The 12,739-nt window shown below is 43.8% G+C and overlaps 1 protein-coding gene across 4 annotated transcripts in view; it reads right to left on the bottom strand.

Annotated features, from left to right (window-relative positions):
* OPTN (optineurin) overlaps window positions 1-11,442 on the bottom strand; it is a 43,130-nt gene extending 31,688 nt beyond the window's left edge. For 2 of the 4 annotated variants that reach the window (XM_037065920.1, XM_037065922.1), the window contains exons 1-4: window positions 11,256-11,442; window positions 5,542-5,705; window positions 4,875-5,051; window positions 4,006-4,208 (exon numbers count right to left, since the gene is read on the bottom strand). In XM_037065920.1, the coding sequence (XP_036921815.1) occupies window positions 4,006-4,208; window positions 4,875-5,051; window positions 5,542-5,647 (486 nt within the window). In that variant the 5' untranslated portion in view covers window positions 5,648-5,705; window positions 11,256-11,442. The remainder of the gene's footprint in view (window positions 1-4,005; window positions 4,209-4,874; window positions 5,052-5,541; window positions 5,706-11,255) is intronic. The other 2 variants (XM_037065919.1, XM_037065921.1) reach the window with 2 other exon arrangements.
* Between the last annotated feature and the right edge of the window lie 1,297 nt (window positions 11,443-12,739).

Genomic DNA, 12,739 nt, shown 5'->3' with positions numbered 1-12,739 from the left:
TGGTCTTGAGTAGATTCACTTGATGTCTTGGCCTCAGTTTTCTTGTTAGAAAGAAAGACATGGCATCATATGGTCTCTTCCAACTGTGACCTTCTCGGCCTCTCTGATTTGCTCCTCAGGAAACTTTCACTACCCTTGTGGGCATGGCACCACCAGAAATATATACATCTGAGATTATCAGAGGCTGCCACACATTAGAAAATTGACACACATGCACACACCCCCCCACTCTGTGATAGATTTCTTAAGGAGTGGTGAACAGGCTCAAATGCTCACAGAGGAACCAAAAGTATCAGAAGGGCATGTGCCTGGACCATAAAGCAGCTCGTCCATGAACTCTTAAAAAGTGCAGCAGGGAAGTGCTCCTTCCACCACTGAGATCAAGATCATGTTCCTCTTCACTTTGAGCAGTGCCCTGCTAGGGATCTACTACAGGCCTTAGAGAAAAGCAGATGACTGTGAACTGGAAGAGTCGGGTGTGCAAGGCAAGGTGAAAAGCTTGTGCAATCTCTCTTAGTAATGACTCACATCAAGGAAACATACATGTAAAGAAATGAAAACATACAAGGAAGGTACTATGCAGCCTGGAATCAAGAAGTAAGCAGGTGAGGGCAAGACTGTGTTACATTAGGAAGCTTCACATTTACCCACTTGACCTCTCAGGGGACATATTATTATTTTATTATTTTTTTATTTTTATAGAGAAGGGAAGGAGAAAGAGAGGAAGAGAAACATCAGTATGTCGTTGCTTCTTGTGCGCCCCCTACTGGGGACCTGGCCTGCAACCCAGGCACGTGCCCTGACTAGGAATCGAACTGGTGATCATTTGGTTCATGGACAAATGCTCATTCCACTGAGCTACACCAGCCAGGGCTCCGGGGACATTTTACAGAATGGATTTTTAAAAACTACTTTGGTACAAAGGTAGGAAATAGTTTTATTTACTTTTCTTAAAAGAGGCTTTTAGAGTTTTATTTGAATCTTCTGTCTCTTCATAAAATTATATTCCTGGAAGGAAAATTTTAAACAAGTGTCTGGGGACCAGGGATATAAGGCCTTGACACTAGAATCTAGGATTGTCATGGTAATTGTCTTTTTCCACAATTGTGAGCATCTCTTAATTATCCTTGGAAAATTATGAATCTACTCATTTGTCCATAAACACCTTATAAAATAACACTTTAAATTTCTCTCCATTTTAACACTGAGTCTTTTCCCTGCCTTCCTGGACTAGAAATCCCTTGGTTTATTCTCCTAAATCTCAACCCCACTCCACTGTTATCTATGCTGTCATCACTTTTGAGCACTTACCATTGACCTCTGTGCAACACGGCAACTGCTCAGTCTCTCTCTATATTTGTACAAGTCTCTACCCTCCGGTCCTGGCCCTGTGTGCAGGTTGATATGCCATTTTATAATCCAAGAAGAAAAGTCTATCTGATGACCTTTGCCTAGCAATGTGAAAATAAAAGCTAAAAAGTACTCTTTAGAGACATCGTTAGACAGAATAATGGGTAGTGCAGCTGGACAGAGCCATTAATGCCTCAGCCTCAGCCTCAGCCTGAGGATGGGAGGGCAGCTCTCTGAAGGAGATTCCCAACTCCCTTGCCTGGTGTGATACAGGAGTGAGGAGCCCCCATGGCCTGGGGGGCATGCCCTGTGGAAACAGTAGCAAAGATGGGCCCACAGGAACAGGAGAAGTCCAAGGCCTTAAGGGCTTCACATATTCCTTGCTTAAGCAGGAAGATGAAGATGTAAATTTTAAAAATCATCTCAAATGGTCCATGGAACAAAAATTATGAATGAGGCAGAGAGACAGGAGTGGGCCAGAAGGTACAGTTTGGGGAGAAAGCTGATGAGCAAGAATTTTAAAGAGTAGTAAGCATCTCTTTGTTCCAAACACATCTCTTTGTCCCCTTGGTCCCAAGGGCTCACTTCTGAGTCTTGCTTGTAGCTCTCTTCAACTTATCACCTGCATTGAAAGGAGCTGTCTAGAGCTTTAGATTCTGATCTCAACTTCTTCCAATCCTAGGAAATAAAAGAAAACTGACAGGCAGATTATCTCAGACAATCTGCTTCTGGAAGCTTCCTTTTTGACTTTAATGTAATAGGCCCCAACTTGCTGATACCAATTGTGAGCTTGTCAGCTCACACCCCAAAACCCATGGTAAATATCTGTAGGGTGGTTTCTTCCAGAGAATAGAGTAGAAAATTACTCATATATCCAGGTGATCATTTCTTCATAGTACTGTACCTCGAAAATATTTGGACGATGAGAGAGAGATTTCCCCCAGGAAACCATCTGAGTGCTCCTGGAACTCTAAGACACGGTGAAGTATCAGAGGCGAAAAAGCTCACCAACACTGAGACACTTCCAACCCATGTATGAACGTATGAGGCTGAGTGTTCTCATCGTCTCATGAGCGTGAGGTGCTGAGTGGGTTACTGATACAGACTGTGATATTTTTCTAAACCACTTTTCATTCTTTGGATTATTCCCTATTATCCCCTTTGCATTATTTTCTTTCCATTTGATTTGTTTGTATTCTGTACCCATTTAAGGAATTAGAGATCAACAAAGTTCAAGGTAAAGTCTCAGAAAAATCACGGATATCTGGGATTCCGTCCTCCCTGAATCGACCCAGGGTTCCATCCTCCCCAGAGCCACTGGGTGGCCTGTTTGGACAGCAGGTGTCCATCTAAACNTCCTTTTTGACTTTAATGTAATAGGCCCCAACTTGCTGATACCAATTGTGAGCTTGTCAGCTCATACCCCAAAACCCAAGGTAAATATCTGTAGGGTGGTTTCTTCCAGAGAATAGAGTAGAAAATTATTCATATATCCAGGTGAGCATTTCTTCACAGTACTGTACCTCGAAAATATTTGGACGACGAGAGAGAGATTTCCCCCAGGAAACCAACTGAGTGCTCCTGGAACTCTAAGACACGGTGAAGTATCAGAGGCGAAAAAGCTCACCAGCACTGAGACACTTCCAACCCATGTATGAACGTATGAGGCTGAGTGTTCTCATCGTCTCATGAGCGTGAGGTGCTGAGTGGGTTACTGATACAGACTGTGATATTTTTCTAAACCACTTTTCATTCTTTGGATTATTCCCTATTATCCCCTTTGCATTATTTTCTTTCCATTTGATTTGTTTGTATTCTGTACCCATTTAAGGAATTAGAGATCAACAAAGTTCAAGGTAAAGTCTCAGAAAAATCACGGATATCTGGGATTCCGTCCTCCCTGAATCGACCCAGGGTTCCATCCTCCCCAGAGCCACTGGGTGGCCTGTTTGGACAGCAGGTGTCCATCTAAACAAATAATACTCGGTGAGATTTAGAGCGAGAGGAGAGGCTTTCCATGTGTTCTGACTTGTTTTTCCACAAACGTCTTTGACACAACTTTTGGTTGTGAGCATATTTTCCAGGTTCTTTGGGTCCGTGAAAATGTGGCAATCCTATATGATTTCCTGTCACAACATGACATTTGTCAAACCAGTTTTCAGAAGTAAATGTAAAACATAAAGTGAGGAATCTGTTTTAGACTGAGAGAGGACAATAAGTAAATATCCTGAGTCACAGTCAATTTTAAAAATGTCATTTTATATCAAAGACACACCAAAACCAAAACTTGTGCAGTTCTAGGCAGAGGTCCTGCTCTGTCTATAGTGAATACAGAACATTGATTTATAACCTCAATATTCTTTTGACTAAAATCAGTATGGTCAAAGCTTTATATATTTTCTTCCCCCAACAGAGATTATTCCTGATTCTTAAAACCGTAGCCAACCGCCCTAGCCGGGTGGCTCAGTTGGTTGGAGTGTCATCCCCCCCACCCAAAAACTGCAACCAGTCTTCTCAGCAAGAACACTTCTTTCAGGATAATGCAAAATACCCATCTAACCCGCACCATGAAAGGGTTTAATCCAGAAAGCTAGACAAGTAAGATTCCACTACAAATATTAATAAAATAAAATCACAACTAATCAGTCTGCTCACCTCGAATGACCTTTCTGTTTTCCCTTTTAGTTTTCCAAGTTCTTCTTTCAATTTTTCGTTTTCACAGCTCAGAGCCATTAGGCGCTCTTTGGCTTCTTTGCTCTGGGTCTCAAAAAGGAGGCGTTCTTCCTTCTGTTTCTCTGTCCAGGCCGAAAGCTCCTGAAACCGCCCTTTCATAGCTTGGTTATTCAGCTTCATGGCTTCTGGTGGGGTTCACAGTTAAGGGGTCACACAACAAGGGACTGGACTTGATCTAATGAATCAAACCGCCCCCCAACCACTTCCCTGTGAGCCTCTGAATTGAAAGGTGCCAGGCTGGGCCTGGACCTGAGGGTCAGCCAGAAAAATAATGTAGCAAGATGAGTGTTTTTTGCTTCCAGACAGGACTAGCAGTTCTAATGTTATTTCTAGTCCTCAAAAGTCTCAAGAAAATAAAATTGATTTGGGTATCTCCACATAGCACAAAAGCCCATGAAAAACTAGACAGGCTAACATGTACAACTCCTGGATTAAAACACTGGTCCTGCCAAAGCCGTGGCTTGAGACATTCGAATGCTTCCTCTTAACAAGGTAATATTTAGGACTAACTCTGAAGTAATAGCAGCCTTTATAATAGCAGCCTGTCTTTTTCCTTTTACATGGGCGGAATGCCATTAAATGTCATTTCCCTGAGTACAAAAAATACTTTTTATTTGACCTGTACCCAAGAGTAAATAATGGAAACCGTTTTCCCTTACTGAAAGCCGAAGTCTGTTTCTCTTTCTGCCCCCGGGGAACCAGATGGAGAGCAGGAAGTTAGTTCACCTACAAGCCTCATTACAAAGGGATTAGAAGACAGAAGAGAAACACAGGGGCCAAGTGCTGCTCACCTTTCAGCTGATGGTTCTCAATCAGAAGCTCTTTCATCTGCTGCAGCAGCTCCTCTGGGGTGAAAGTGCCCAGGTTTGGGTGAGCCAGATGAGGGGGGCCATTCCCAGTGGTTTCACCAGGGCTGTCCCCCTTTTCAGTCAGGCAGCTAAGAGGTTGGTGGGACATGGCAGCAGTTCCTATGGGAAAGTTACAAACTGAAAAATAGTAGTTCCCCTCTCTGCAAGGGGTCCCCATGAGTCCTCCAAATCCATCAGCAGTTGCTAAAAATTATTCTAAGAGTTACCTATGTTTCCTTCAATCATAATTGAACATTTATGATTCTTCCTTTTATATTCTAGCTTCTGTGTTTATGTGTGTGTCTGTCTGTGTGTAGAGGAGTGCAGGGAGGAGCTGGGGTACAGAGGAGAAAGACAAGGCAGGACGGCATGATGGCTGAGAATCCTAAGACAAATCATTCAGGAGAGTCCCCATATATATATTTGTAGACATGGGCAAAGTATCATTACATTGATTTCCCCATGCAAATCTTTAAACTCAAATCTCCACATTTTGGGTGAATAGCATGGTATGTGAATTGTATCTCGGAGCTGTTCATAATCTCTATATTTTATTTCTTATATTTTTGGCTAAGAAGAAAGGGGGAGCTAACATATTTTGGATGCTCACTACGTACTGAATCACTGCACCACTTGTGTCTAATCCTCGCTGAAACTCCACTATATACCTCTTTTACAGGGGATGAAGCTGGGCTCACTGAGCTTTCATAGCTCATCCACAGTCACTCTTAACAAGAGGCACAACCGCTGTCAAGGGTGATTCCAAACACAGACCTGTAATATGATAAAGGTGTGACCGAATACTCAGACTTTGGTATTTGATAATTTTACAATGCACACTAAAAAGACTAGGAAATCTTGCCTAATTGCTGCATATTCTGATACTGTTTTAATAATACCACTTTATTTTGTAGAGGGGCCAAAGTGCACGTAAATAAGAGAAAATGTGTCCCAACTCAACCTCTGTATGGCCTCCCACCTGGGCAAACACAGAAACCTCTTATAATGATTGGCTATATGCACTAGGCAAACAATTGCTTTTTCACACTTCATGAAGATGACGACAAAGCCTTTTTTCGTGAACTGCAGGGGCAGTGAGTCAGGCCCTGGAGGGTGAGGAGAGGGAAGCGCGCTATCTGATATACCATTGTGTCATTATATCCATGAACTCCGTGTGTGTCCATATAATAAAATACATCCACACACTCAGAGTGCAGGACGGTGATCCTTCCTGACCAGGTCGTACCTGGGCTCTCTGGAGGTCCCCTGGAAGCGAGAGGCTGAGACCTGCCTTTGGTCTAAAGGAACCTGTAGGTAATCATCGATGGTGCTACTAGTGACGAGACAGCAGACTCCGAAACAGTGTCACCTTCATGACTTCTCCTTAGGACAGCTAGCATAAAGAAAGGCATTCTCATGACATTCTTTAATGAGGATGGAGAATTCAAGAAGTAAAAAAAAAGTGATAGCCCTGACTGGTGTGGCTCAGTGGAGGGAGTGCCAGCCTGCGAACCAAAAGGTCACCCGGTTCCATTCCATCAGACATGCCTGGGTTGTGGGCCAGGTCCCTGGTTGGTGGTGCACAAGAGGCAACTGATCAATGTATCTTTCACGCATGGATATTTCTCTTCCTCTCCTTCTCCCTCCCTTCCTGTCTCTCTATAAATCTTAAAAAAATTAAAAATAGTGACAAAGTCTAATATTTACCTGTGAGCCTTTTGAAGTGATCTATATTTTATACATCGTAATTCACTAAGAAAAGAAGATCACTGAAGTGTGATCTCCCTTAACATCTGGTGACTAGATGGACTCTTTTCATTTTCCCCAATAAAATAATCTGCATTATACTGCATAAAATAATTTGAATAAAAATAATGTGAATAATGCCAGTTTTTCTGGCTTTCAATAAAATTCATTTTTGCACAGAATGTTGGTGCTAACATTTCATAAAAATAAGTGTTTACCTAGTAATAGTATTCCCATTTATTTTGCAGAGGAATATTAAAAATTCTAGGTAATAGACCTTGAGATGAAATCCATGTAATGCGTATCACTTACTTGTCCACATTAAATTTCCTGAAGTATTTAATTATGCTGCAAAAAAGTATAATTACAAAACAAATGGAAACATTTAATAGGTGTTTCTTTTACAAACTGTCTAAGCAGATAGCTGTAGATGGGTTTAGTTTCATTTTATTATATGCACACATTTCTCCTTTGTGTTTTTTCCAAGAGAGGGGAAGGAGGAGGAAAGGAGAAGGGAGGAAAGGGGGGGAGAGAGGAGGAGGGAAGAAAAAAGGGATTCTTTGCTTTGAAAATTGGGCAGGTTTTTCCTCCTTGACTTGCCTTTATATTTCCACCAAGCTTTTGGACACAACCATAATGAAGTTAAAGTGTCCCTAGTTGTTACATCTGTGCTTCTCACTTTTTCAGGTTGCCCAGATTTTATAAGGACCAGGAAAAAAAGCAGGGTTATACTAAAGGGGACAGTAGGAAAAATACTGGGTGCCTCTAACCAGATGTGTGACCTTCAGGAATCACCTGGCCTCTTGCTATGGTTTATTGACTTGCCTAGCAAATGATGATCATTGTGGCTGGTTTCAGCTGAAAAAGTACCCTCCAGCTTCTAGCAAAATCACAGTTAAACCCACATGGTTCACTATGTATACCCTAACACCCTCAGGGCGGTGCTACCCACCTGTCACTAAAAATAACAATTATATACGCCTGTCCTAGGTGTAGGAAATTCTTTTCTACCCAGCACTGTCAGGAAATTTTATGTGGTAATGCAAATGTCACAGTAAATAAAAAGTATATATGCCAAACATAAGCATGTAAAAACCAAAATTTTTAAACATGTAAATTATTACCAAAATTTTACTGAAAGCAATTTAATCAATTTTTGGTGACTCATAGGGCACCAAATGGTTTTAGAATATTTGGGGGACCTCATTTGGAGTTATCACAGTACAGTGCATATGTGAAATGTCTGTTGATAGAATGGCACTTAGAGGAAGCTGAATTCTCTGTTTTTAACATGACCTTGAGGAACTTTTAATTAAGCAAACACTATTATGCATTAGAGACCCCTGCATCTTCAAAGGTTAAGAAAATAGGAACTAAACCATTTATTCCAAAGTTCTATCTAATAACAGATTTATGATACAAGTCCCCCTAATCTGCATCTGAAATGTGTCATTTCTAAGCAAAGGTGATATTTAACTGCAGAAGAGTAAATTAATTTAGCACAGGATTCATCAAGATTTTGCCAGTAAGAATGAGAACTAGCTGGAAGGTAAAAGGTCCAAAGAAAAATCTCCTAGATTTAATTCCCAGATCTACTATTTGAATTCCTGATTATATATTTAGCATTCTTAATTCCAGAGGTCAAGTAATTATAGCAGTGACTTGATTTTGTAGGCATGAGCTTAAATCACATTCCTAAACTGGCCTTTAAAATGATCTGGTCCAACTTCTTTATTCAATACAAGAATGTCTTGTCCTGTTCCCATGCCAGATGGATCAGCAGAAAGTCATTTTGTATCAAACTTTTAAAAATCTACCTCGAACTGACTTCCACCTACTGGACATTGGACCAGCAGGCATAATACAGAATAAGCCCAGGCCCCAACCCTGGTGTGAGTAATTCTCCAGAATTGCTGATTAAGTATTTATAGGTTCAATTCCCAAGAGGATAAATTAGTTTTAAAGGGTGAAAACCTATTTGCTGATTGGAGACAACAGCTGGCTATTGGCAAATTCTGTTTGGGGTTCATAAGGAGGTTGAGTAAGAGTCCATGATGACATCAGTTAAACCCATCATCGCCCTGGAAAAAGAACTCAAAGTAGGTATGCTACTAAAAGGGTAAGAAAAACCTGACCTTTTATGCCAGAAATGGTATTCTGATTTTGAAATTTGCCAACATACAGAAAATGGAAAAAGATTTCACCTCTTTGCCCCCAGGCAGGAACCTGAGAGTTACGACTGATTCTTCCCATTCCTTCTTCCCCCACATCTAATGGGTCACCAAGAGCTGCCACTTCCACTTCTCCCCATCCCACCAGCTTAGGTCAGGCCCTTCTTGTCTCATCTAGACTACAACATCACACTACGCTGCTGTGTCCTTAGCACCTAGGACGTAACGACATTATTTGGGAGTTCAACAAATACTTGCTGAATGAGTTTTCATAGCCTCCTACAAGATCTGACTCTCATCTCTTTCCATCTCAGCCTCACTTCCTCCTCAGTTTCTTTCCCAGTACCAGCTCATCCACTGCTTCGACCCTTCCCATACAAGACAGAGTTCTGTTCCCCGAGTAAGACAAATACGGCCTTTCAGGGTCAGTTTCCTGTACTCTTTTGCTGCTTTGCCCTTGCATCTGTTCTGCTCTTTTCCAAAATATCTGTCCCCCTTTTGCCCTGGCAAATACCCACTGGACAGTTCAATATTCTGCTCAAATAGATGTTTTATGTGAAAGGAACGGTTTTTCCTCTGAGCACCCAATAGCACTTTGTGTGTTCCATCTCCTTGGCCCTTTTCTGCCAAGCACTGTGATCATCCAATGCCAGTTCATCACTCCATCAAACCTAAGCCAAGATCTCTATTTTATTCTTCCTACAGACTGGCACACAGAAGGCTATTCGTAAATGTCTGTTGAAATGAAATGGAAATACAGCTTAACAAGGTATTTTAAAGTGTAAGACTAGCGAAACACTTCCCACTGTGTAAGTGACAACCCCAGCACGCTAGCATTATGAGTTTTTCTACAGTTCTATGGCACTCATTTCCAGATTCTTAAATTCAACTTAAAACTTATTTTGAAAACTAGTGCTGTGTTTTAAAAAAATATCACTACAGAAGTATCTGGATGTCATTTCATAACACTTATTCTGTTATTCAATCCTCATACAGATGTCAAAGTGAAAACTTTTAATATAGCTTTTTTTCTTTCTGAAAGAAATAGATTTTGTTTTGAAAAGACAAAATTTAATTTTTTCCCTTTTCCTTTGAATTTTACTAGATTCCAAAGTCTGTATCAAACAGTCCAAGTCTATAAAATTCACAAAAAGCAAGGCTTAGAGAAGACAGTGCCCATATGCTTCTTACTTAAGGAAAGAGGTTCCACAGGAAGGTAATACAATGTGACCAGTCCCTTTCAAGAATAAAGTTTGTTTTTGTTTTTTGGAGGGTTTAGTTGGATTCCACAGCAAAAGATGCAACCTGAGGTCAATTACAAGAAAAAAGACAAAACTTTTTAAATGTGGTTCATAATATATAAAGAACTACTCAAACTGGCCCAGTCAAAAACCAGCTCAGTCAGCCCCCGGAAACTAATGATTGTCCTCTCCGTACCGGCTACATTTAAACTTTACTTGCCTAGTCCATTCCGGGGAAGTCTCTGGCCTGGGCCTCTGCTCCAGGCTCCCTTCAGCCCACTACAAGCTCCAGTCCACTACTAACGGGGCACATCCTGGGGGTTAGCCCAGGCCCCCAGGCAAAGAGCAAAGGGGGTTCTTCTGTTAATAGTGCTGCTTGCTCATATCTGAGGCTTTTGATGTCCTAACACCAACTTACTGTCCTAAGGCTTTAGTTTTCAATTTCATTTTTAAACAGCTCTGTGGCATGCATTTCCATTCAACAGTTTTTGTGGTGGAAGCGGCAGACCAGAACCTGGGTTTCATTTTCTCTCAATGATGTTTACTGCCTCCAGCTTACACATTTACGACAGTAAAAACAGTTCCTCAGCCTCATCAAATATTTACACTCCTTCTTCCGTTGTAAGTGTGTACGTATACACACACGCGCGCACACACACCCAAACATATTCTCCTAGACAGAACGGTCTATGAAGAGGCCTTTCAGCTGCTCAGTATCCCACCACCTTAGGGAGAGGTCACTTGTTCTTTAGTATTCCTGGGCCGTCCGTCTCATAAAACTGGGGTAGATTTTAGTTTTTATGCCTTCCAAAGATGTACCCTTAAATACTGCCCTTATAATGAGGAACTAACTGGCTGTGTAATCATTCCCAATCTGAGGAAGGATGTCACCCTTAAACCACCTCCGTGACCTACAGGGTAAGTCACCTGCAGCCCTCCAGGCCGGTAAAGAGGGGGAAGGGCGCTCTGGGACGGCCGCCCCCGCAGCCCTCTCCCACCGGGTCGGGATCCACCGGGACCTAGTTACCCTCCCACAGGAGGGGACACCCCATCCCTCGCCACCCACACCCCTACTGGCTCAGGGTCGTAGGGAAGGGTGCTGCAGGAACAGCTCCTGGGCAGAGAAGGAGCCACCGCCTCGCCCAGCACCCCCTGCCTCGGCTCACCCGGCGCCCGCACTCCCGCCTCACTCCCGGTCACAGCTTCTCCGGCATCGCGCCCGCGGGGGGAGGGCTCCGGACCCGGATGCAGACGCCGCCCAGGGGACCTGCGCCGGGGTGGCCGGGTGGACTCCCGGGGCCTCGGCTGACTTGCGGCCTCGCGACCCCGCCCAGCGGTGCTCAGCTGACGCGGTGCTGGCGTCCCGGAGTCCGCCCGGGAATTTCCCGGCCCCGCCCCCTTCGGGGCCCGCCCTCAAGGTCCCGCCCCCATTTCCCTGGGAGGCCCGCGGCGACCCGGGCCCGCAGCGACCCAGCCCCGCGGCTCGCGCAGGGTCAGGGGTTCGAGTCGGGCAGCAGGGATTGAGCCAAAGAGCGTGACGGCATGACAGATGGCGTTAATTAAAATAAATTATTAATCAAGCCAAGTATGTGGAGTCGATCTTCCCCGCAGGGGTCCCTATTCAAGGCTAGATCCACCGGAGAAGTTCCCAGGCAACCTTGATCTCTGTTAAAAGTCTTACATCTGGATATTGTAGACTGAGCATGCGTGGCTTTCTAGCCGATTTTGCCCTTAAAATAGACCTTTAATTAAAAACGAAAGCATAGCAGGATGCTTCTTGGGGTCTTGTTCCTAGGGAGCAGGTCAGTCTTTGACACCTGTATGCCTCCGCTGCCCCAGGCAGCGGGGTTACTGGACTGACCTGGATTGTACCTGGGAAGCAGAAGTAATGATCTGCTGGACCAGAGGAGGGAAGATGCCTTCGGATTAGACGAAGTTAAAAGGGAGGAAACAAGACAAGGAAGGAGGAAAGTCGCCATAGTTTGCATATTAGCACCTCGAGCAGGGATGAGCAAGGACAAGGAGACTGGACTCAGAAGGCACCTGATCTCGGGGTCAAGATCTCGGCCGAGGCGGTGCTGCCAGTGCATCCGGCAGGCAACAGAACCCTCAAACAAGACGACAGAATATAAATAAGGGTGGGGTCCCTGGTGGTCTGTGAGAGAGAGTCTGGGAGCCGATTTGTGCAGAAGACTAAGAAGTACGTCATATCGGGAAGAACTTGATTTACGAATGAAGAAGCTGAAGCTGCTGAAATCGGGAATAAAAGCAGCACATGGTTGCGCGAGTCAGCGCTGCTTACGGGTTGGAAGTGAACGCAAGGCGGGGGCGTTTATTTTGAGGAAGGTGGAGTGGAGCCTAATACAAGCGGGAAAGGGATGCTCCTTTTCCTGGCAATCCCCCAAGGGATTCGGCCTCGCTATCTAGGCTGCCTCCTCCAGGCTGGATCCCCCTGCTTTGCCCTCCACACCTCCCTTCCATCTGAGAGCAGGGCAGGGGCAGCCCTCAAGTCTTAAGTGCCCCCAGATGCAACTTCTGAGTGTCCTTCCTGGGCCTGTTAGGGGTGTCTGGAGAGAGTCACATTCCGCTAGGCTTTCATCTGTTTTAAGCCATATTAAGGTGACTTAAAATGAATATCAGAAAAGCTGGG

Source organism: Sturnira hondurensis, unplaced genomic scaffold, assembly GCF_014824575.4.
Source record: "Sturnira hondurensis isolate 20B ecotype Veracruz unplaced genomic scaffold, ASM1482457v3 Scaffold0016284, whole genome shotgun sequence".
Classification (NCBI taxonomy): domain Eukaryota; kingdom Metazoa; phylum Chordata; class Mammalia; order Chiroptera; family Phyllostomidae; genus Sturnira; species Sturnira hondurensis.
Note: the sequence above shows the minus strand (reverse complement) of the source record. Positions and strands in the feature narration are given on the sequence as shown.